This window comes from Lactuca virosa, chromosome 1 (genome assembly GCF_052849685.1).
Source record: "Lactuca virosa cultivar CGN04683 chromosome 1, Lactuca_virosa_CGN04683_v6, whole genome shotgun sequence".
Lineage (NCBI taxonomy): Eukaryota > Viridiplantae > Streptophyta > Magnoliopsida > Asterales > Asteraceae > Lactuca > Lactuca virosa.
In genome coordinates, this window is record NC_136426.1 from 171987771 (window position 1) to 172013876 (window position 26106).

The window sequence follows — 26106 nt, forward strand, 5'->3', positions numbered from 1 at the left end:
TGTAGTATTATGACCGGCTCGGTGGTCAACAAGTTGTTGTGCCAGCTCCCTGGCACTGTCAAAAGTAGTTGGCCTTGAAGCCAGGACACTACTTTGCACGTGGAGAGACAGTCCCCAAAGGTATCGCTCCACCTTTTTCTCCTCCGGAGTAACCATTGTTGGGCAGAGGAGAGCCAATTCATTGAATCGGGTGGTGTAGGTTTCAAGGTCAGAGCCCGTCATCCTGAGGTTCCAGAGTTCTTGTTCCAGCTTTTGAATTTCACCTCTCGGGCAGTACTCCTTCATCATCAACGTTTTTAGTTCTGCCCAGGTTATGGAGCTAGCCACTTCGAGAGTAAGTGACTTAACCCGACAGTTCCACCAAGTAAGGGCCCGGCCGGTGAAGGTTAAGGTTGCGAACTTAACTTTGCTCGCTTCAGGGCAGGAGCACACCTGAAAGACTACTTCGGTCTTTTCAAACCATTGCATCAACGTGATGACTCCCCCGCTTCCATTGAAGTTGTCGGGTTTGCCATTTGTGAAGTCTTTGTATGAACACTCTTTTGCACGCCACGTACTGTCTCCGTGGTTAGAGTGTGTAGCTCCCGATCCCGAACCACCAGCTCCGTTGGTCCCTATCTGCGACATTGCGGCCGCTACGGCTGCTGTTACTGCAGCCTGGAACATCGCGGGATCAAACTGTGGAGGCGGCGGCGGAGGAGGTGTTGCTGTGTTGCTGGAAGGTCTTGGTCTTCTTCTTGGCGGCATGGTTCTGTCATAAGTCGTAAACCAATGTACTTTTAGTAAAAGTGTATTTATAGGGAGAGAAATCTTTTATACATAAAGTATATTATTACGTTGTTTTCCGGTATGTTTACGATACATACGATTTTATACTTTTTATTGACCTAATACATTGGGTTATGAGGTAAAATGAAAGTATAAAATATTTTTATTATAGTAACACAAAATACTCCTATAGTATTTGTAAATGTTTAGTTTTGAGTTCTTAAAGCATTTAGTTACTTTATAATATTCATCATACTTTTAATGAGAATTTATAAGTCCTTGTCTTACCCGTTCGGCTAACGACCCTCCACCGATCAAGGAAGCGGTGGGTGAGAGTGGACACCCATTAAGTTGCCATTTTATAGGCAACAACCTTATACCCCCCTTATAGATCGGCTTCGTGAATGAGGCGTACTAGCGGTAAGACGATTTTGTTAGATTTGTTATCCATCCTGACCATCCCCCGGTATATGCAAGTCAATTCCCGGACAGATATAGTTGATCAGGCTATATCCTTCCCAGACTTGATTTACATATACCAAGGCATACCCATAATGTACAACTCCTCTTCTTTTATTTTATGTTCTTCTAGTTATGACACTATGTGAGCATGTATGCATGTATTTATACTTTTTAATAAAAAGAATCATTTATTTTCTAAAAGTATATTTATTTGAAAAATGCACAAATCAGAGACTATTAGTCCCAATTGTGTTTATAGTTTGTATATCTTATGCGGTTTGATATACTTAATTCACTATAAACTGCGCTCTGATACCAATCTGTCACACCCCCAAACCAAGGATGGCGGAAACGTCCGGGGGTGGAGGACTTCATGTATAGTATCATAACAGCAATTGTAATAGTAATTCAAGCAAACACAACCAACATATATATATAATTGAAAAAAATTACATCATTGTATGAATTACATGTTTACGAATCAATCACAATATGTTGATAAAATATGAAATAGTAGACGCCTTAGCGTCCCATCCTCAAATGCACTTGATTACCTGTTTAATGATTTCCTGAGAATACAAGTTGTTTGAAAAAGTGTCAACACAAAGGTTGGTGAGTTCATAAGCTTCTGTTTGGTATTATTAAAAGCCTTTCGTTTGTAAAAGTAGTATTTGTGTTAGAAAAATCCAATATTTTCCTTAATGTGTAAATGTAGTCTTAAAACCCAAAGACCGAAATGTACAAGTAATTTGTCATATTTATAGTAAAACAATGCAAGTTTAAATCGACATAAACTCGTTAAATTTTTAATGAAGTTCCCGTAAATTCCAATGTTTGTTAATACTTTATGTGAGTTTATTATAACCATACTATGACCAAGGTTGCCTAAAACGACGTTCTTCAAGCGTCGGAAATGTTATGACATTTGTCACCCCAGACCTATCGGTCTAACTGTTGCATGCAGTTTAGGTGTGGGTCTGTCAAACCCAATATAGATCTATACACAAGTATCACGCTCTCCCTTAAGGAGACTCTGGTTACAATACAGGACTTAATGGTAATTTGAAGTAAATGTCTCACAAAGTCATTAACGGAATTACGTGTTATGAAAACTTGGTACCGTATGGTCGTACCTTGCTTAATGAAAATATCCTTTGTATAAATGTACCCTTTTTAAATGTATGTGTTATGTAATGTATCATAAACTATACCTATTATAGTTTATCAACCAAGGGTAGTACGTGGTAATGTATGCAAACTATATTCAAAATAGTTTATTTTATGTTTGAATGTATCGATTGTACTTTGATTATAATCACTTGTTATTCTTTATATTTTATATGACCAAATCCAGTTGTAAACTGATGTGTGTCTAAATATTAAGATAAAATGTCATATATTGCAGTAACATATAGTCACATAAAGATATACACCTTGCTCAACATGTTACAAGGTGAAATGAAATTAACAGCAACTTTTCGTTAAAAACAGTTTCTGTTACCGTTCTTAGAAAATTTATAGAAAAATCATCACAGCTCTAAATCCAAATCCGCAAATTTTGAGAGTTTGGAATATGAGTCTAGTTTGTTCGTAAATTTTATCATGATTTTTAGTGATCTCTAACAGAGGTGAAAATGTTCATAATCACAGACTGGTCCGGGTTTGCCTCTGAAATGACAGGCAGTTTTGTAAAAATCACCATTAATTGTAGAAAAATCATTTGGAGATGTGAAAGTAGTCATTTTAAAGCTAAGAGTTTGAACTACTTGCACCTGAAACAGCTTTGAAAACTAAAATATTTAAGTTGACCAAAACAGTCCGTGATTAATGTCCATCTTTTCTGATGCAATCTGTTAGAAAAAGTTTAATTGTGTTCTTGATGATTTTACTTGTATTCCCTCCTTAAAACTTAAGAAAAACATGTAAATGTATGGGTATGAACTCACCTTATGTGGTTTCAGTAGATGAAAGTGAGAGAAAGGAAGTGTTCAACTCAAGAACACTAAGAAGATGTCTTGATGATTCGAAAATCTAACACCGAATAAGATGGAACTTGTGTAAGATATCAATAATGGAGTTTAATAATTATGTGAATGATGAAGATACTTACTAATTGAAGAAAGAAATCCCTGGAGAAAGCCTTGAAGTTCTTGAAGTTAAGAGAAAAGATGAGAGAATTTTGGAGAGTGTTCTTGGTTGCTAAGTGTAGAATGAAAGAGCTTTTATGGAGAATGAGGAGAGAGGATCAATCAACCAGCTCTTAGAACGTGGGAAGAGCTGGAGATTGGCTGTAAAGGTCCACTAAGGAGACAAGGGGTAGTGGGAAAGAGTGGCTGATCATAGAGTGAGGTGGTAGTGGGTTGCTTTTGCCATAAATTAAGGAAAAGCAAATATTCCCTCAATAATTAGATCAATCACCAATTCTTTTAATATATTTTATAAAAACCCTGGAGATTTATATATTTTGGGGCCTTAGTTTATAAAATAAAGTTTTGGGTGAAAATCCCACGTTAAAATAATGAAAAACGGAGTTAAAACGAAGTCGTAGTCGAAAAACCGGTAAAAAGGGCCTGTCTGCGAGGCTTCGCTTCGGACCTTCGGACTTCGGACACGGCTTCGGACTTCGGACACGACTTCGGACACGGCTTCGGACGGACGGGACTTCGGACACTGGTCCTTCGGACCTCGGACCTCGGACTTCGGACCTCGGACCTCGGACACAGCTTCGGACCAGAAGCTTTGGTTTCGGATCCTTAAAGCTATTTTACTCGTTTTTATCCCGTTTCAAGCGATTTTGGACCCGGTTAAGGGTCGAGATGACCCAAATGATTACAAAAAAGTTAAAGTAACTTTTGAGAGAGATTTGGGAGAGATTTTAATTAGAAAGAGATAGAGTGAAAACGATTTAGAGAGGTTTCGTTTGTGATTAATTTGAGTGTCCGGCTTCACAACGCAAGGTTCGTAAACCCCATTAAACCGTGTTTTAGTGTCGTACACAATCCCGATGATTGTGCAATAGTGTTTTATCGCTTTGGTTCGTTGTTTAGCACTGTTAAGGCTAAGGAAAATCAAACACATGAACTTTCCAAATGATGATTTCTCATTAAAATAGCGAATTGTATAGTGATTACATAACGTAAACCCTAGCATACAAGGGTTATTGGAGTTGACCGGTTTGACTTGTTGACTTTGAATTTACCGAAATTTGACGGTTGTCACAATTAGGCCCATTAAGGTTTTAGTCCCTTTGTGCAAACATCCCAAACGAGTCACAATACAAACGAGGCACACCGCCACCCGACACGGTGGCCGGTGGCGGCAGCCACCACCCTATGGTGGCGGTTTTTGATTTTTATTCCATTATTCATTTACCGATTACATCATACAATGCACATCTCAAACAATACACACACACACACACACAACCACCCTAGTGGTGGCCGACGGTGGAACGTGGTGGTGGTGGCCTTTCTTATGATTTCCGGCCAAACAACCCACACACAACACCTTCTCACAGCAGCAATACACACACACACGCACCAAAACACGCACACAGCCAGCTTTCACGGTGGCTAGTGGCGGCATGATAGGGTAGCTTGGCGGCGGAATAGGGTAACGGCCACACCTACGCTTTGCTCGAGATCCAAAAGCAGCCACCCACCTGGTGGTGTTCAACAAACTGCGGCAACAACCACATGGCATCCGGCAGCAGCTTGTTGTCGACAAAAACGGGCAGCGGCGGAGATGGTGCAACGGCAGTGGAGGCGGCGCTACTCGTCTGGTGGTTCCCTGTCTTGGTGTCTATTCTAGTTCCGCCTACGTCTCTGACATCAGGGTCGTGAATGGCTCTCAATGGCGAGGCAGCGGGCATCAGCCTTGTCTGATCGGAAGAACACCCATGGCGGCAGCCGGAAGTCAAAGGAAGGAAGGTGGAGTGGGGGCATCGTTGACGGAGAAAGGGGTGTTATAGCTCGACCGGTTCAAGGGAGTGGCGGTGATCGTCGGTTCCGGCGAGGCTAGAAGGTGGCGGCCGGAGCTTGGAGGTATAAGGGTGGCGGTGGGTTAAGGTTCCTAGGGTTAGGGTTAGTGTTACCCTTATATATGGAGGCTGCATGAGAGAGTGACGGGTTCACCCGTGTTTCAACCAACTTCTGCCCATTTTACAATATCGGCCCCTCCCTTCCAGATCTTTTCCAATTTAAACCCAAATGTTACCTTTTAACCCCTGCCTCCATAAAATCTTCTCAACTTTAATCTAATACTTACACTTTTAACCCCCGACTTCTAAAATTGTGACAATTAGCTCTTCGAGACCATCCTTTGATATATAATTATTTATTTTTGGGCTACTATTCGTTCATTAATTTATCTGTTTAATTATTTAATAAACGGGGTGTTACAATATATATATATATATATATATATATATATATATATATATATATATATATATATATATATATATATATATATATATATATATATATATATATATATATATATAGGTTTAGGTTCTATGGAAAACAAAAAAACCTTAAAAAAACCCTAAAAATCATAAAAATACATAAAAAAAATACCTAGAGATCACAAATATTTTTTTTGACTTTATATTATTAAAAATCGCAACTTTTTATATAATTTCGCTGAATTTAAAAAAAAACAAAAAAATTAAAAATTGATTTTTTAATATTTTTTTCGGCGAATTTATAAAAAAAGCTATGATTTTTAAGAATATAAACTCAAAAAAAAAATTTGTGATGTGTAAGTATTTTTTTAATGTATTTTTATGTTTTTAGGGTTTTTTTGTTTTCCATATAACCCTTCCATATATATATATATATATATATATATATATATATATATATATATATATATATATAGATTATGAACAAAAATATAATCTTATTTTCATAATTTGCCCAGGGCCGGTCCAAAGTCAATTTGAGGCCCGTGGCAAATACAGAAAATGAGGCCCTTTAAAACATAAAAAATTTGTATTTTTTTTTTGAGTAGCAAATGATTTTACGTATTAAAAGGTTAGCTTATAACTAGCAAAAAAAAAAAAGATATTTTATCAAACATGTGCCATCCATACTATTAAAGAAAAACACATAACAAGCTTCAAGTTTAAGATGTCCTTTCTTACTTCACGTGGTAATTTATCGCTCGTTTAGGTGCTGTTTGTTTTTTTGAAGCCAAAATGTCTGCAGTCTGCGGACCTCATCTGGAAGCCTCTACGGCAGAAGAGATGGACCAAATGTCTGCAGTCTGTAATAAAAAGACTGTTTGTTTTTAACATTTGCAGATGTTGAAATAAATTGATTTTTCAAACTTAATTTCATGTCATAAACATTAAAAATGCATTTTCAGCAAAAAAAAAAAAAAAAAAAAACTGCACGGTGGCCTATGTTTTTTTTTTTGTTTAGGTTAAAATGAGGGCTGAAGACCTTTGAAGACAGTGGCCCATGTCTGCGTTAGGAAGACCTCACGCAGACGTTTTGTGATCTGCGCACTTCCAAAAAACAAACACTCTGCGAGGGCATATGTTTGCGCGGCGCAGACAAAAGTGGTTGCGCAGATCTTCACAAAAAAAACAAACAGCCCCTTAGACATTTAACTACCTCTAACTCTCAATAATTTCTTCCGGTGCCTGGAAATTAACAAATTCAAATTATATACAAATGTTGTATTTCAATTCAATCAGACGAGGAAAGAAAAGCACATAAACAAAAGCGAGTTTTGGCAATTAAACTCAATAGAACCTACATATTACAACTCATTGTACACAAATCCAACTTAGGAAACCAAAAATCAGAAATGTAATAGGTTTACAGCAAGGTTGATTGAGGATTTGAGGTCATTGAATTGTCTTGTTGAAGCTTGATACTTGAATGATGGCATATTGACGACGGATCGACTGTTTAGTGAAAAAAGCTAGAACACAAGGGCTAAAATCTGAATAGACAAAAAGCCTTAAAAGCATAACTCACTTCGGGAATGGTTGTGCTTGAAAACTGAGAAGTCGGTTTGGAAACCGGAAGAACCTTATTGAAAACTGATAAGTCAAAAAGTCCAAAAACTATTGAAAAATGTGAAGTCGTTAAAAAATATATAGAAACTGTTGAAAGTAAGGTTCAAACTAAGGTCTAAGCTATTAACATTCCATGCGCTTAAACCATCCCAACTACAGATTTTTTTTTTTTTTTTTTTTTTTTTTTTTTTTTTTTTTTTTTTTTTTGCTGCATAATATTATTTACATTTGCTAAAACTATATGTATATATATTAATTACAACTTGACGCGGCCCCGAGATTTGGCGAGGCCTAGGGCGGTCGCCCAACTTGCCCTCTCTCTAGGGTCGGCTTTGAATTTGCCAAAGGTTAACACTAATAAATAACAATGAACTTTCACAAATCTTGCAATTTGGTCACTGCATCCAACTAACAAATGAAATTTCATTTAGAGTATCGACTCAAGAAATGCATCCAAGGCTTCTTGTAGTTGTATTTGGGGAAATGCTAAGACCCACTGGAATATGAGGGAACATTCTGTGAATCCACGGTTGGTTTCCCAAGGGAAATACAAATTCAAAATCGTTAGCATATATCTTTCGTACATGCTTTCATTATGAAATTTAGATCAGATTTTCCAAATCAAATTACAATTAAAAAAAAAAACAGATATGTAACCTAGCAATCAAACATAATATTCATCACAAAAACACACATAACAAATTTAAAATTTACACTTTATATAATATTTTTAAATTATATCTTAACTTTTCATCTTTAATGGTCATTAACACCTCTTTCTATCTTATTGTTGTGACATGCATCTATATCGCAAATAAGAGAAAGAACCATAGAGAACGAATGTTGACAATCATCTTTCATTAAAAACGCAATAAAATTCTTCGTGGAGCCGCTGAGATTCTTCTACATATAAAATTTAGTTATTTTCAAGTACAACTTCATTTCTCCATCTGAACCCTACAATGCAAATTTGTGCATTAGACAAAAAATAAAAAATAATCAAGAAATATACATCCTTTGATTTTAGTCCAAACATGACAAAAAGGCCCTTCACGTACAAAACTTGGCAATCTCCTGTTTTGGCAAGAAGACCAAGTGTATAGCATGCTAAGATTGTCTCATTTTTTTGTCCAATTACACCTCCTGATTATGTTGCTCTTTTTTTTTTAATTCTAAAAAAAAGATAGAAATACCCATCATAACCACCTCCTGTTGCTTTTACGGACAAGTATGTAAATTGCTGTTAAAATCACCTCGCCTAAAATATCTACTATATATATATATATATATATATATATATATATATATATATATATATATATATATATATATATATATATATATACACACACACACAAACATACATACATAGAGGTAGGTTTTGTTGAGATTAGTAAAAAAATAGAGATCTTGAAATTCAATCTCATCCATAAATTTCACATCATATCTGCCGCTCTAACCCTCAGACGTACCGGCGTGACATGCCTGTTAAAATCATAAATGATTATATAGCACTGCCCGTTGCTTTCTCCTTCACCACCATCCCAACCACCACAACTGTCACCACCACCACCACTACCACCACCTCTGACACAAGCCGACGCCACCACTGCTACCTCCGTTACTTATACCACCATCACCTCTACCACCATCATCTTTTTTTCACCAACTGTCATAATCATATATGATTACTGAATCTGTGAACAGACATATATGTATAATCATTTATGATTAGTCATATACATATAAACATGTATAAACATATATGCTTATACCTATCTGCCATGTAATCATTTATGATTAGACATACTCCGCTGTTGCCGGTACACTGGAGCGTTAAAACGACAAATGAGAAATATGTGGCTGAGGTTGAATCTCAAGATCTCTATTTTTTTTAATCGTAAGTGAACCGTCCCATATATATATATATATATATATATATATATATATATATATATATATATATATATATATATATATATATATATATTCCATACAATTGCCAAAAAAACCTTTTTCTTTTGTTAATTCTTCTATCTTTAATATACCATTTGACCTTTCTTTTTTTTGTGATACATAAACAAAATTTCAAAATCCATACTAACTCCATTATCTTTTGGCTTCAACTTCCTGGTCCAATTTTTATTAAAATGCTAAAAAATATTGAAATGACCAAGATACCCTTTTCTTTTCTTGGTGTGAGTTCTCATACTATATATTAGTGCAGGTGCTTCCTATATAAAAGTAATCATTCAAACTCCATCTTTTTATTTTCCTTCTACAAATGCCAAAAATACCCTTTATTGTTACAATCATACATACTATATATTTTCAACAGATACCAAAAAAGAGAAGATGCATATTTTATTCCCCAAGTAAGGACTATCACACATCTTAATTTTTATTTCTTTAAAAGTAAATCATCCCTCCAAAAGACTCCACTTTCTAATCTAACAATGCAAAAAAAAAAAAAAGCTTTTGTATTTTTTTTAATAAAAATCATAATAAATGGGATGTAAAACTAACAAACTCATGACCAAAAGATCAAATAAAAACTACCTAATGAACAAAAATATATTAAAATTAACAATACATTGAAAATCATGCTTCAAAAAACAATAGGAAGATATAACAAGAGAAATTAAAAGTAGAAGTATATTTGATTTCTTATATAAAAATGTCAAAGTAAGATGTTATAAATTTAAACACTTGTGGATCAAAAAATTATGTAAAACCACCTGATCACCAAACAATGTCATCTCATGTGCCAAGAATTGTACACACCCATTTTAGAAAATGAAAGAAAAAAGTTGAATCTTGATTGGTTACTTAATCTCATATGTAAATTTGCCCATATTAGAAATGGACAAAAAATTTGCAAACCATAAGTGAATCAAAGAATAAAAAGGGTCAGAAGCTTAAAAGCATCAATCAAGTCATTCAAGTGTATTCTTATCGAAAGATACCTGACTTGTTGTGAAGAGGTCTTGACCAGTCCATTCATATTCATTGAAAGTATAAAAAAAATCTGTAAAAATCAAGAACACAAATCATATATTATAAAAATATCTTTGAAAATATATCTATTGTAATGGTGAAGATCGAGAGATAAGAGAAATGAGGCAAAATTTAGATCCTGATTTGTAATTACAAACCGTATCTGTTCAAAATTTAGGGTTAAAATTGTGCAACAAAACGAATAAATAGACAGTTTGAGCAAAATATTTGAAAAAAATGACCTTCAACCGATCAAGATTTTCGTTGATTTCTTGTTTCTAGGATGTGGTTATAAATGACATTGATACTGAAAAGGGTATATTTTGATCATGTTGCTAATTAATCTTAAAACTCGATGATTGCTAATTTATAGGAACATTTTCTGAATTTTTGAGATGATATAGTATATCAAATTGCATTCAAAATAGATAAATCTTTCCATGTTTTCTTGGTCTTGAAAATCTATATAAAATCATGGAGAATGAATAAAGAAAATATTTTCCAATAACAATGTCATTTTCAATAAAGTTATATGTATCCCTTAAAATACCTGATGAATTGGAAAATTTATACAAAAGATTTAAAATACATACCTGATGTCAAATGCTTCTTTGAGTTGACATTAGTTATTATATGAAATGACCTAAAGAAACAAAATATATTTGTTTTAGTTGAGCTTTAAAAATAAATAAAACAAAAAAAATAGAAAGATATACAATAAAGATGGAATTACATATAAAGCAACTACCTAGTCACATCAACTCTATAATCATATTTAAAGAAGTGGCTTCAAAACTATCACCTAGCTTATCCTTGGACTCTCTTTTCCATCATTAAAAAAAAATGGTGAACTGAAGCACATAAATAACATATAACATGAAATATAGAAAAATAAATAAAAAATCTTACACAAGAGATGTCCTTCTAGATCTGTTATCAACATTTTTTCAAGTTTGTTTTTAGTGTTTCTCAAGTTTGTATCACCGTTCTCTATTCTTTGTTTCTTATGCTCTAAAATTCAAGAAAAGTAAACATTAATTAACCTGAAAAGTTCATGAAACAAAAGTCTAAAATCTTTTAATTTTTTACTCCTTTAAGATCCAAGAAGATTCACTTTTTAGATGTAATAATTCCACTTTACCAATGAAGTTCATACCTATGAGATATCTGACATGGTTCCCTTTTTTCTTCATCTCCCATGAATCTCGATGCTATAATTGAAGCCTAGGTTCATGAGAACCTGTTTAAATAAACATTTTAAATAAACTTCAAAAATTGGAAAGATAATGAGAAAATTCATGTAAATAATAGGAACCACATGTGAAAAGAAATAAAAATCACATAGAGATACATATCTAAAATAAAAAAAATAGCACACTTTTCAAGTAAAAAAATTACAAAAATAAGTTTTGGCATGTGAATATTTTCAACGAATAATGAGATGATGAGGCAAGCAAGTTAAAAATATTAGAAAAAATTAAAAAGAAACAACCACTCTTGTGAAAATAATCAAAGAAATAAGGAAGATAGATAATATATAAAATGCAACTTCACACATTGGATAATCAAAAAATAAACACATGATTTTGGAAGATATTTGTTACATCAACTAAAAGAATAGGTTTTGGAATCGTTTCTTATCCTCTAATTATCTTCTGAATAAATACAATTAGAGAGTGCCTTCAAATTAGGCAATATAATCTACAATATCTTTACAATATTTGAAAGATTATATAGGATATACATGAAGAAATACAGCGATATCTAATACACCCCCGCAGTTGTAGCTAGAGGAGATCAGAGGTTAAGACTGGACCTAAAATCCTCGAACATAACACGTGGCAGCCCCTTTGTAAAGATATATGCGATTTGGAACCGAGAGGAAACATGTAAAACCCAAACTTGTCCTTGACGGACTTTCTCCCGAACAAAATGTATGTCAATTTCAACATGTTTGGTCCACTGGTGTTGAATTGGGTTACCGGACAAATAAATAGCATTAACGTTGTCACAGTAAACAATAGAGGCTTTAAGTGGAGGGTGATGGAGTTCGAGAAACAGATTGTAAACCCAACACAACTCGGAGACAATTTTAGTTACCCCTCGGTACTTAGCTTCCGTACTAGACCTGGATATGGTGGTTTGCCTTTTGGATGATCACGATATGAGGTTAGGTGACCAAACGTCCGCCCCCTAATTACTAGACCGACCTGCTATAATAGTTCCATAAACACCTAGTGAAGATATGGCAAACAAATAAAGTAGCCCTATGTTCGGATCTGACAATACCATACCATAATCAAAAGGTGCCAGGTCGTCTCACACTAACATAATTTCCTGAGGCTGAGTCTCCGCCCATTGAGGAGTCTCTTTTTTATTTTGTTTCGACAACTTTTTCTATTTTCGTTTTTGGTGTCCCACCTATAAAGATCGATTTTCAAAGTATAGACAATAGCTTGATGTGGATCTCCGTGTGTATGGACAACCAGCCAAATTGGCGTCCGTGTAGCCAATGAGAGACATGGTGTTAGGTTTTGTCATGTGAAGACCGAAGGAGATGGTGCCTTGGATGTAGCAAAGGATTCTATTCAATGCATTGAAGTAGGGAATGCGAGGTGCGTGCATGACCATGCAAACTTGTTGAATGCCATAGGTTATGTTCGGTCAGGTGAAAGTTAAGTATTGGAGGCCCCCATCAGGCTGCAATATAATGTGGGGTTTTCTATGAGTTCTTCGTCGTTTTCACTTAGTTTACCATTAACATCAACAGGAGTGAGGGCTGGCTTGCATGATAAGAGGCCGAATCGTTTAAGGATATCCGAAGCGTATTTTTGTTGAGAGAAAATTAGGCCGGTTGGAGTGTGAGTGACGGAGACGCCGATGAAATGATTCAAGCGACCAATATCTTTAATTTCAAATTCGTCGGATAGTTGTTGCATGATGGTTGAACGAAGAATGTCAGATGATGTGATGAGGAGGCTAGTTGTTCAGGAGTAGCAGTGGCTTCATCGATTTCAACGATTTCCTTTTCAAGGACGTATTGTTTTTCCTCAAATCGAAGAGCCATCTTGATATTGCACATCCAATCATTGTAGTTGGTTCCATCAAATGTCACCTTGGACATGACAGAGAGTAGGGAGAAACTCAAATGGTGGGTAGATGACGATGGAGCAGAAGCATCACTAGGAGTATACATCTATAAAGAAAAGAATAGTTTTTAGTTAGATGACAATAATCCTTAATATTTTAACCCATAATAAACAATTAAGGTTAGGATCCAAAATAACAATTCACAACTAAGAAGAGAGATGTCATAATCTTATTGCAAATTTTATAAAGGCAGGTAAAGGCAATTTACAGATTTCGAAATATGAACTTCCTAGATCTTTTGAGATTCATTGTATCTATCAATGTCATGTTTAATCTCATCTTATTCTCTTCTATTTGTGACTGAGATACCGAGGATCACAAATAAGATGTGAAATAACCATACAAATATGTTTTGCACTCTCGATGCCATTTATCATCTCATTTTTATGTATCGGTTAACCACACGCGCTCCATTAGTCAACGATAATTTTCGAGATGCCCATTATTGCTCTATATAGTCATTATTAGTGTGCCGTTTAACCACACATGCTCCACCAACTACTATAAAGTATAATGTGTTATTTTATAGATTAGCATACTTTTCACATTTTTCCTAAAGTAACTAAGAGTGAGATTTTTATAAAAAGATTTAGTTACTTTTATAGCATTATAGTTATTAACGAAGTTATGTCCTATCAAGCCCATTCGGCTAACAACCCTCCACCACAAGAGCGGTGGGTGAGAGTGGACACCCATTCAACAACCCTTTATAGGCCGCTTTCTTATACCCTCTTCATAGTGTGGCTTCGTGATGAGGCCTACTATTGATTTGACTGACTTATTCTTATAAACACACACACACACACACACATATATATATATATATATATATATATATACATATACGTATACATATACATATACATATATTAAACAATTAATCATATTTATAGTATAAGTTGTATTTTAAACAATTTTAAAATACTAGATGTTTGAAATTAATTTGATAAAATTAATTAATATCTAAATTAATCACTTACACATTAAAAAAATAATTATATTTATCAATTAAAAAATTAATCAAGTCAAAGATTTATCTCCTAATTTTTAGGCTTTTATTTAATTATCAAATATGAAGCCAATTAAGATTTCGCGTGTATAAAAACAGATAATTACCAAATAAAAGGTATCTAAAACAGATTAGGCAGATAAACTTAAAAATTTCAAATTTATCAGATCTCACGTCGTGAGCATCAATTCTCATGTCGTGAGATACGAAAAACCAAAAATTTTTGTTTAAACAATTCACTAATTTGTAATTAGATGAAGGATAGCCATAGACTATGATATCACCGATGGAAAACATATGTTACAACTTAATGCACTAAGCGGAAAAACAAATAACTATTAAATGAATTAGGGCACATGCAATCTAAAAGATCTATGTATTTCATATAAAGACAACATACTATGAACTACAAAACCTAATGAAATTAGAATTCATAAGTAGGATTACATACCTCTTGATTTGTCATTGTAAACAAATCTAAAATCCTTCTTCAAAAAACTTTTGGAAGCGAGCACCAGAAATCTTGTGCCTCTGATGGTTCACACCGAATCCTAGTAACTAGGAACTTGAAGAGAGAGGAGAGAGGTGGTAAAATTTTGGCCTTCTCTAGAAGAGAATGAGTTGGATAAAAATTAAAGCTAAATACCTCCTTATATAGCTGTTAGAAAAACCTCAGATAAACCTTACTTGATTAAAATTACAATATCTTAAATCATGTAATTATCTGGTTTATTAATTATCTTCAAGAGATATTCTAGATCCCTAAAGAAGCCTTATAAAATTCGGCCATCCTAGGATTATTCTAGAATCCCTCACTTGTTCAACTATTGAACAATTACAACTAAGGTCTTTGCATTTTGAATTAATCCAATTAATCCCAAAATTTATTCTAATTAAATTCTTAATTAGACATTGCTATTTCTAATTAATATATTATTTCCATAATATATTAACAAATTTATTTATTGTATTTATTAACCATATAATAAACCAATAAACCAGTCTCTCTCTCTCTCTCTCTCTCTCTCTCTCTCTAAAAGTCATCCTATTCAATTACTATGTCACAACTAGCAAATTTAGAGTTGAGATTGTGATTCATATACAAAACAAATTCCTCTATGTAACCTTACAACACAAAATTAGTGAATTTCAAACTACAGTTTTATTTGAATACATACGTGCGTACATTGAGGATCAAGATGAAATAGCCACATGCAAGCCCAAAACTTGATCCAATAGCTAAGCCCACCCAATTTTGGGCCTTGACCCAAAAATTGTTGGCCCAAGCACTCTAGACCAAAAACCCATTTCCTTTGGGCTTTCTTGGGCCAATAACCCTTTCTTTGGACCTTAGTGGGCCGAAAACCCTTACATTGGGCTAAAGTAAGCCCAAAAACCCACACACTCGTCAAAACCGCAAAGCCTTTAAGGAGATAGGGTGTTTTCGACCACCCTAAAAACCGAAAACCCTTTTGAAGAGCCATAAGGGCCGAAAACCCTCCACATTTTCGGTTAGGGTATGTGTAAAAAAAGAGAGAAAAGAAATTGGCAAAAAGCTTGCCACCTCATTTGTATCCCACAAATAACAATGCTATTAACTAGCATACAACCATGCATATATACCATTACCCATCATGTTTCTATGCAAGTATCCCATCAAACATCAAAGAAACAACTCTCCCCTCTCTTATTCTCGGCCACAAACTCACACACACACAACACTCATTTGCAAGTCATCCCACTCTCCAAACTCTCTCAAGTTCTCTCATCCTTTCACTCAAAATTTTCGAGTTCCATCTTCAAGGAAGGAGTCCACTTCAAGGAAAATCTTAGTCATTTGGTAAGAACTTCATGTAGCCCTTGTAATTCCAAACATCTTTATGCTACAAACTTCTTGTTTACACACTTTTGTTATGTGTTAAATTCTTAGAAAACACTTGAAAAGTTCGAAAATTTCTCCAAGCTCAAGACCTGACTCAACAACTTCTTCTTCTTCTTCCTACCACACAAAACCAAGGTGAGCTTCATACCCCCATGTTTTCGTATTTTTCATGTTTTCGGGGGGAGAATACAAGTCAAGTTTCGTTTAACCATTGGATAATTGCATGTACCATCGTGTTTATGTGTTTAACCATTGGATAATTACATGTACCGTCGTGTTTATGTGTTTAACCTCTGGGTAATTGCATACATCTTAGTTATGGAATAAAAATGAAACAAAAACTTGAATAAAATGGTTCTTATCATGTGAAAATTCATAAAGTAAATGTTGATAACATCTTAGTGTTATAAAAGTTTTTGTGGTCATGTTGTACACTCCTAATGGCGAAAATATGAGGGTTGTGCTCAAACATGTTTAAACTCTTGGACATATACATTTTCAATACCTATACTTATACAAATTTTTGGTATTTAATAAATTTCAAGGTTATTATATGTATTCTTGTAAAAATCATGACTTATTTGAGGCACAACATAATAAAATATTTTGTGTTACAAAACTTTCAAACTAGATATGGTGTGTTAAACAAATTACAAAACTTGAATATTTTGCTAAAAATAATTTTTATTAGTAAAATAGTCGTAACTATGTTATCACCATTTAGATGGCTTAAAACCGGAAATATTATGTTACTAGGTTATAACCCGTGGAAATCACGGTTAGCAAAGTAAAAATATATTAATACTTCAAAACAATACTCGTTAATCAACGATTTCAAACATTTATTAATTTACAAAATTAAATGATTTGTCGGTAATTTTATGGTAGATTTAAATTAATATATAAAGTAATTTGAAGATACGAACGACGATCTTATGTATAGATTAATGATAAAATGATTATGTTGTAGAAGAAAATTACACCGATTCTTAAGATTTGGAAGTGATCCCCAAATTGGTTCTAGTTCCGGTTCCGAATATACTTTTTTTTTAAATAATAAATAAATTAACTATTACAAAGTAAATAAATAACCATGGGTGTCATTAGCAAATAAATACATTTTTCGAATAAGTATATTTGATTATAATTCATCGTTAACCAAGAAAAGCCAATTACGCTTTTTAACCTAACAATAAATAGGAGATTTAAAATCACTAAAGTCAACCGTTGATGATAATTTAAGAGCTTCTTGTTAGTAAATGACATAATTTCTAGTAAATAAGTTTTTCTAACTTAAATACATCATAAACGGTGGATTGATGTTATAATTAATTTAAACATTACTTTATTGTGACAAATCAAGTGATGGATTGATGTTATTAATTTATATATTGGTTTTTTGACAAATCAAGTGATGCTTGCAAAAAAGTGTGCAATTTACAACAGAGTGGCTCTATACATGAGATGCGTGTTGCATAATATTGTTTACAAATTAAGTGGTGCATGTAAATTTACTACAAATCAAATGGTTTATGTATATGTAATACACTTAACAAAAGTTTGGGTAGATAATTTCAAAATTGCATTACACAATTGTTGTTATCTATCCTAACAAAATCCTAAAATAATATTAGACAAATACCATTAGAAGTCTGTTGGTACAATCTTCATGCTTTACTCTAGGGTCTACTTTAATTGAATTGAAAACAAAACTTGTATGGGAGATTGCATCCGACATTCAACCTTGCCTTTTTGCTTAGTTAACAAATCAAGAGAGTGAATATTTAAAACATTAAAATCACACTCTAACTTAATGTATTCAATTTTATTAAATTCATAATCTGTTTAATCTACAATGTAAATAAAAGATGGCTTAAAATGCATGAATGGTCATCAAAGAAATATGTTAGCAAAGCGTTGAACATTTTGTTGTAAAACATTGACTTCACAATCCTCCCAATTTTTCCACTAAGGGGACCTAGCATGGAGCAAAAACCATGTAAATTAAGCGCAAACTAAAAATCATGCATGAATATCTACAATATTAGGCACAAATGACTCGCTTTGGCTACAAATGATGATCATCTCTTCTTCAACCATTTCCTAATGACCCCTGCTTAGCTTAGCAGGACCCTTGCAAGTCAATATAAAAGTACTCTGCACAAACAAAAATAATGACAGAGATGGAAGTAAATTTGTGAACGTAATTAATTGTGCCTTTAATCAACTTTACATCAAAGAACCAAATTTTACAATGTAACTTTCCAAGCTTTACATAGAAGACTTACAGTCAATGAAAGCAGAAATAGACAAATCTACTTGAATCATAAACATCGATTGTCATGTCAGAGTATCAGATCAAACAATGGCTTTATATCCGATCAGTTAGACTGTACAAATATCATTTTGTCTTAGAACATGATGAAATTATGCTTCAGATCGTAGCGAATTTCCAAATCAATAACAAACTATCGACATTCACGTGAAAAAAAAAATTAACACGGATAATTAACAATTGCAAGAAGATTTAACATGTAATGCACATATAACCTATGACATAGTACGTGTATGCTCTATTTTTTCCATGATATTTTGACCGAGTTCCCATTAAAGGACGATGTGGAGGAGATTAAAGAGAAGGCATCGATCATCATCGTAACTCTGCAATGAAATTTAAGGGATTGCAATCATGTAAATAAATATCAAAGCACTGATTTTTTAGGGATTACGATTTTGATTTAGTTGATAATTCCAATTTGAGATATTTGGTAATTCCGGATTACATGCATTCTAAAAGTCATATTTTGTTTTTGAATTTAAAAAGACAATCCCATAAAATTACATGTGTCATTTTTAGAGAGTATTAGAAAAAAACTGAAAATTATAAGAAAATGACACATGGACAAATCTAGACTCTTTTATTAGAAGATGTAGATTTTCACAACTTATGTTACAATTAGATATATTCAATAATGATTATTTATAAGAAGTATTATAAATAATTTAACCAAAATGGTATACAAAGCAGAATTCGTGACAGAAAGATTCGCGTGTCACGACCTGTCTATCATAAAGCTGTTAAAGCATGAGTAATAAGTTGTATGTCATAAAACTGTAAAACGTGTGTCATAAAGATTCAGTCATAAATTTACACTAGTAATGTCGTTCTCATTATTCAATAATGGGAGTCAAAGTTCGCGTAAATTAGTTAATGCTCTTGTGAGGCGTTTTCTTCACCGTACCAAACTAGCGTACACCGTAAGTCCTGCGTTATAACCAGAGTCTCCTAGAGGGAGAGCGAGACCATTGTTTATAGATCTATACGAGACTGACAACCACATACCTCAGCTATTCGCTACCGTTAGACCGACGTGTCTAGGGTGACAAAGGTCCCCCCCGGCTCCGACGCCTGAAGAACGTCGTGTTCAGTATTAGCATGGTTATAAGAACTCACATAGGGATTAACATACTATTTTGGTTTACGGGAAGCTTACACTCATTAGTTTTTCTAAAAGATATAATTACATACTATTGTTCAGTAAAACAACTCTCATACATTTTTGGTCTTAGGGTTTAAGACTATAGTTTTTCATACATCAAAAAATATTGGATTTTCTGGGAACACACTCTTCACAATTACAAACAAAAGAAAACAAAGGACATGCATGCATATATTCACGGTTTTGAACGAGACTTACAAACAATTTTCATAGAAAATATCGGATTTTCTGAAAGTACTACGAGAATTATTCTAAACAAGTACAAAACTATTTTTTTACACAAAAATGCTTATGGACTCACCAAATTTTTAGTTGACACTTTTCAAACGACTTGTATTCTCAGGGAACTAGTAACAGGTAAACAGCTCTGCTATGAGATCAAGTGGTGCGACTTTATGAAATTTTACTTCTTGTCACTTTTGTGTAACTGATGAAAGTAAAAAATGTAAACTATGTAAGTGTGTATTTCCAATGTATGTCGCTTGGAATGCTATGTTTCATTCATATTCAGTTGTTGTGACACTGTACAATGACGTTATTCGCCCCCGGACGTTTCCGTCGTCCTGGTTCGGGGGTGTGACAGATTGGTATCAGAGCATTGTTTATAGTGAACTAGTATATCAAACCATACAAAATATACAACTATAAATACAATGGGACTAAAACACTCTGACTAAAAGTATACTTTAAAAGTATAAGTATTTTATAAAAGTATACATACATACTAGGACAATGTCATGATAAGAACAAAACCAGAGTCTTTAAATGTTGGACACTACAGTCAAACCTAGACGGTTATGTAATCATATCTGGGATAAATATAGCCTGATCAACTATATTTATTTGAGATATGAGCAACGTATGTTTGGGAGTGATAGTGGTGTTGCAACAAGTCTAAAACTTACCAACTGTACGTTCCAAGGAACATTAGAATCGAACATAAAGTTTAAAATATTATAGGAGTATTTTAGGATACCATATAACCCCCGCACCTAAATCTTCTACATGTTTCTCATACCTCTATTCTCGCACAGGCAATATGGCTGAATTTCACCACGAAGACCCCTACTACCATGCCATAGTAGCCAACGAAGGGATCGAGGAGGAGCCAGAAGAGGTTCAATGGGAGAACCCAGAAGTGGGTCCTGAAGAATACCAAGAGATGGACTACGAGGGGGACGATTCTGTTAGATCAGTATCTTGGCAGATAAGATATTAGCATGAGATGGTAATCTATGAAATCTGCCTAGTTGTTTGATGACTGGTTAGCTGTTTGTTAGTATTGTGTATGTCGACATGTTATAGTTGGTTGGGTTGAGGCGGTCCTGCTTTGTGTTGAAGGCGCAGATACCCTGGGAGGTTCGGATAGACTGTAGGCCCTGCGAGGCAGTCCCGTCAGGACGAAGGCCCGATGAGCAGTCCAGATAGGCTGTAGGCCCTACGAGGCGTTCCAGTCAGGGTGAAGGCTCGGTTTGCATGCTCTTTGTTATTGTTATATGTATTGTGCTGGTAATTTGGGGGAAACTCACTAAGCTTTGGGCTTACAGTTTTGGGTTATGTTTCAGGTACATCAGATGATCGCGGGAAGGCGAAGGCTTGATTGTACACCTCATCATGGTTGATTATGATTTTGGGAAAACTGTAATGTTTGAAAATGTTTTGAAAACTATGTTTATAAACAATTTATGAATTTGGGTTTATTTTAAAAGTTTAAATTTATTCGGATTTTTATGAGTGTTACAGATAAAGTTGGAAACTTTATCCATTACGTAGCTATTAGGAACCAAATCAGAGAATTGGATGGTTAACTTTTTATATTAAGCACTTAATGGGAAAAGTTGGACAACTTATTATTACGCGGGTCGTAATTCTGGCTACGCAGCGTGTAGCCTCATTTTCACCCGTTATTGCCATCTTGGGCTCTACGTTGCGCGTACTCGGGCTAGATGTTGACTTTGACTTTTGACCATTGACCGTTGACTTTGACCAAGTTTGAATTTAGGTCATTTGGGGTATTTTAAACTGTAGATTTATGCTTGGTCCGTGTTTTTTGGAGCAGTGATCAGTGCAACTATCTTTTGGACTCTGAGACGAGTTTTCCTCACTGTACTCATGGTCGAAGGCACCAATAACGAACCACTAGATGGTGTTATGTATCCTGATATATATATATATATATATATATATATATATATATATATATATATATATATATATATATATACATATACATACATATATATATATATATATATATATATATATATATATATATATATAGTATTTTCATTATTTAATCCTCGATAATTAATACCCTTTTTAGTTTCTAAAAATATTAGTTATTAAAGTCTATGATCCAAGTTGCAAAACAGATAGAATGATTATATGACTTTTATCCCATTTATCTGAATCCATACGGTAGATATCGACTATCAATTGTATTTTACTATATAATTCCTAGTTTTCTGGGACCGCTAATAAAAACGTTTAATAGACATGTTTAATCTCATCTATGTCTCATATCTCTTTTGCTTATGTGACCTTATCACAAAAGATTTCCGATCAAATCATCCAATTTGAAAAATTTGCGTAATTGACTTATAACCTAGTCATAGAAATCGTGAATACACCCCGACCATCAAAAGATAACACTAAGCAGATATATGATCTCTATCCCACCAGCATATCAAGATATGCGCGTGTGTTTTTCAAAATGGATTGCCCAGAAATCAGGTTTTAAGGGGTCTTTGATGTTTTTTAATTTTAATTTAGAAAACATATTATATTATGGTTATTACATGCCCCAATAAGCTGTAGTATACTTTAAAAATCTCATTTTATATAAAATCACATTTTAATAATGCTCTTTTATAGCGAGATCAAATTTTAAATGTAATAGTTAGTATTGATTTACCGTTTGAGCATTTTAAAACATTTATAAACTTTTTAATAAAACTTTATTTTAATAAGTTTCTAAAATAATTTGATTGTATAAGTTACCTAGATTCGAGATTGAAAATTTTCTCAATAAAACTTCTAAAAGAATGCAGTAGTATTGTGAAATTTGGATTCTGAAAATTATGCCTTGATCTTGATTAAATCCTTTGTGTAAACTCAATTGGATCTTCAGCGGTTTTATTCACCATTTGATCAATCAACTTCAAAAAATTCAACAAAGAGCCTCCAATTTAAACCCACATTTTGATAAAAAAAAAATCTCCCCCCCCCCCCCCTACTATGATACAACTTGTGCCAATGGAAACAAAATACCAAAATGTTTATGTGTTTCTGTAAGAATTTTAGAATGAGACAACAAAGAAAATGATCAAATAAATCTTTATTCCATTGATGTGATGATTATGTGAAGAGATATAGAGGAAACACAAAGAACTATGAAGAAGAATGAAAAACTCTTTGTACACTTTTTTTTATATAATTTGTGTCAAGCTATTTTTGAATTTTTCAAAATTACACTAATGGCCCTAAAACTTTAGCCTTATTGACACTTTTAATCCTAAACTTGTTTTAATGCCACATTTTACTATATCATGGTGTTGGAGATGTGGTTTTCAAGACGAATCTCGATACAAATTGGTCTCTAAAGATTGTCAACTTTATTCTACACTTGAAGAGATTGTTAAGATCATTAGGACAACTTGATAATGAAGGTCAACATATTACATTTGATGATCAATAATGAAAAATGAAAAAACGGAACCTAGTCGCTGCTAAATGTCAGAAATGAGGTATACTATATATGATATAGTCCTCCCCCAGACTTCATATGAACTCTTTTGAAGAAACAATCTTGAACTCCACATTTATCTTACAATTATTACTTTATACAAAAAGATATGTGATAAGAATACAATTCAAAATATATAAAACAATATGTATCGGGAATATTCGTATAGAAAGTAAAGAACACACTTAATTACAAACCAACGATGTTAATCAGCAACAACAATGAAGATTGAACCATAAAATAACTTGGAAGCAAATGAAAATGATTACAAGAATCATAAACCAAAAGCAAAGAAATGTATGTTTCTATAGCACATGCACAACGGCCATCTACGTACAACATCTACAAGTCATCGTCTTCTCATCTTTTACACTTTAAGTTCCTGTAATAGAACACAAAAAATATCACATCCCAAAAGGATTTATTTGTTTGAAATTTTATTTAAGGCCAAGTTAAAATATACACCGTATATGGGGTACTAACATTTGATTGCTATATAACTGTTTTTACCATCACAATATACATGGCCCAATTTTTTACAAGCGCCATGATTATTACTCCCTCCGTCCCAAAATTATTGTCCACGTTTGACTTTTTAAGTTTCTTTTGGTTAATTTTGACCTTAAATAATTTACTTTTTGTTATATAATTTTTTATGCAAGATATATGAATAAATTGTTTTTTAAATGTATTTTCATTGTTATAAGTTTCATCAAAAATTATATAACACAAATAAAGTTATTTATGGTCAAAGTTTTTTAGTAGTAGTTATATCTCCTTTCCCTATACTAATAAAAGAGTTGTTTTGTTGTCATGTGTCACCATATTAGACCTCTTAATTAATGTGTTGCCACTTGTCAATCTATTAGATCTCCATGTTAAATTTATTAGACCTCCTCATTAATGTGATGCTATTTGTCAATGTATTTATTCTCTATTTTAAATTTAAATTTTAAATTTTATATTATTGTTTTCATTAATTCACAAATAAAAAAATGTTTGATACATATTAGAAATTAATTTTACATATTTATTTGAATCAACGATTATAATTTCACATAACTAATAAAAATATCTCTTAATTAATAATTTATTTAAAATAACTGATTAATAATTTTGAGTTTTTACTATAAAAGTTTAATTAATTTTATAACCGTGGTTCCCACAGTTATAAACTAGTTTATAATCATCACATGCACAATAAGGGAAGGATCATTTTTAGCCAAGTATTATCAGAGTAACAAAGAAAAATCCATGCATGTTTACGTTCTTGCTTTTTAAAATAAATGGAGTTCTTCAACATAGTTAAATAAAAGCACTTACTTGAAAATCAGTTGCATCCTCAAGTTTGTCGATGATTGTGTCCATTGTGGGGCGTTCCCGAGAAACAAAGCTTATGCACTGATAGGCAATTTCTTTGAATGTATGAAAACTACGACTATCAATTTGATCTTTGATATCAGGATCATTGAATCTCTCGGGTCCGTTTTCATAATAGTGTCGGACGAGATTTATCAAATGTTGTGGGTTACCGTCTACAAACTCTATTTGGTGATAAGCTGGCCTCCCACTCAACATTTCAAACAACACAACGCCTAATGAATATATGTCTGACTCTTTACGGAGAATGCCACTTCCATAGTAAATGGGGTCCATGTAGAAGTTGGTACCAGAAACTTTAGTAAAAATTTGACTACTTTCCTGATTTCTTGGGCCTTCTGTTGACAAACCAAAATCACAGATTTTAGCTTCTAGATTTTCATCCAACAAAATGTTCCCACTCTTGATATCCCTGTGTATTACTATGTGATCCTTCCCTAGACCTGAGTGAAGGTAGTCGAGTCCTTTCGCAGCTCCTAAGCAAATCTTGAGGCGATGTGACCATGTTAGGGAACGCCTCTTAATCGGGTCTACAAGATAATAATCAAGACTTCGATTGACTGCATATTGGTAAACTATAATCATCTGACCATCTTCATCATAGTAGCCAACAAAAGGGATAATGTTTGGATGGTGGAATCTTGAAATCAGGTTAAGCTCGGCATGGAACTCCTTCTTCCCTTGGTGACCTTGTGGATTAAGGCGTTTGATGCCAACTGTGCAGTTTTGCCAGCTTTTAGACAATTGTCCTTTGTAAACCGCACTAAACCCACCTTCGCCGATCAAAGTTTGAGGGTTGAAATTTCCGGTTGTCAAGTTGATCTCGTTTAGTGGAATTTTATAACTATCTAGGCTTCGTGTGGCAATGTTATAAGTTGCTCCATGGTTCTGTGTGCATAACAACAAAAACAAATTTACTTAGATATGCCTTGCCATTTTTGAGCTTTACTGAAAAATATGACAAGAAGAGTCCTTCATAACATGAATCTAACAACCTCATATGTGAATTTCTTCATCATTGTGTTTTTTAATTAAGATATTTAATTGATGAAATAGTAGCAAAACCCGTTTTTTTTTACTTTAATATCTTTAGTTTAATTATTAGCTATTTATTTGAACCAAAATCATATCTGTTCCTTGACAGTTCGACACCATTTCTTACCTTAGACTATATTACTTCAT

At 33.5% G+C, this 26106-nt stretch overlaps 2 protein-coding genes and 1 long non-coding RNA gene across 3 annotated transcripts in view; all 3 read right to left on the reverse strand.

The window, feature by feature from the left end:
* Positions 1-7929: 7929 nt before the first annotated feature.
* LOC145107429 (uncharacterized) lies at positions 7930-11456 on the reverse strand. Its single transcript, XR_013707859.1, has 3 exons — positions 11415-11456; positions 10228-10289; positions 7930-8218 (listed from the first exon to the last, which is right to left on the reverse strand). It is a non-coding gene; the product is annotated as an uncharacterized LOC145107429 (long non-coding RNA).
* Positions 11457-13148: 1692 nt separating this feature from the next.
* LOC145123976 (putative serine/threonine-protein kinase PBL1) lies at positions 13149-25943 on the reverse strand. The gene is made up of 4 exons (XM_079059183.1): positions 25920-25943; positions 24868-25812; positions 13374-13454; positions 13149-13325 (listed from the first exon to the last, which is right to left on the reverse strand). Exons 1-4 carry the CDS (start codon positions 25941-25943, stop codon positions 13149-13151), a joined length of 1227 nt encoding a protein of 408 aa, XP_078915309.1.
* The window catches only part of LOC145161318 (putative receptor-like protein kinase At5g59700), a 49081-nt gene continuing 47847 nt past the window's right edge, over positions 24873-26106 (reverse strand). The window contains exon 4 of the transcript XR_013738473.1: positions 24873-25812. The gene's annotated coding sequence lies outside the window, so the exon portion shown is untranslated. The remainder of the gene's footprint in view (positions 25813-26106) is intronic.

What these genes read in the sequence shown, in the direction of transcription:
- LOC145123976 (XM_079059183.1), bottom strand. Translation starts at nt 25,943, where the DNA reads ATGATGAAGAAATTCACATATGAG. An exon ending in TGAAGAAATTCACATATGAG is followed by an intron (nt 25,813 to 25,919) that starts GTTGTTAGATTC and finishes TTATGCACACAG; the next exon opens with AACCATGGAGCAACTTATAA. An exon ending in AGGATGCAACTGATTTTCAA is followed by an intron (nt 13,455 to 24,867) that starts GTAAGTGCTTTT and finishes TTTTCTTTATAG; the next exon opens with ATGTATACTCCTAGTGATGC.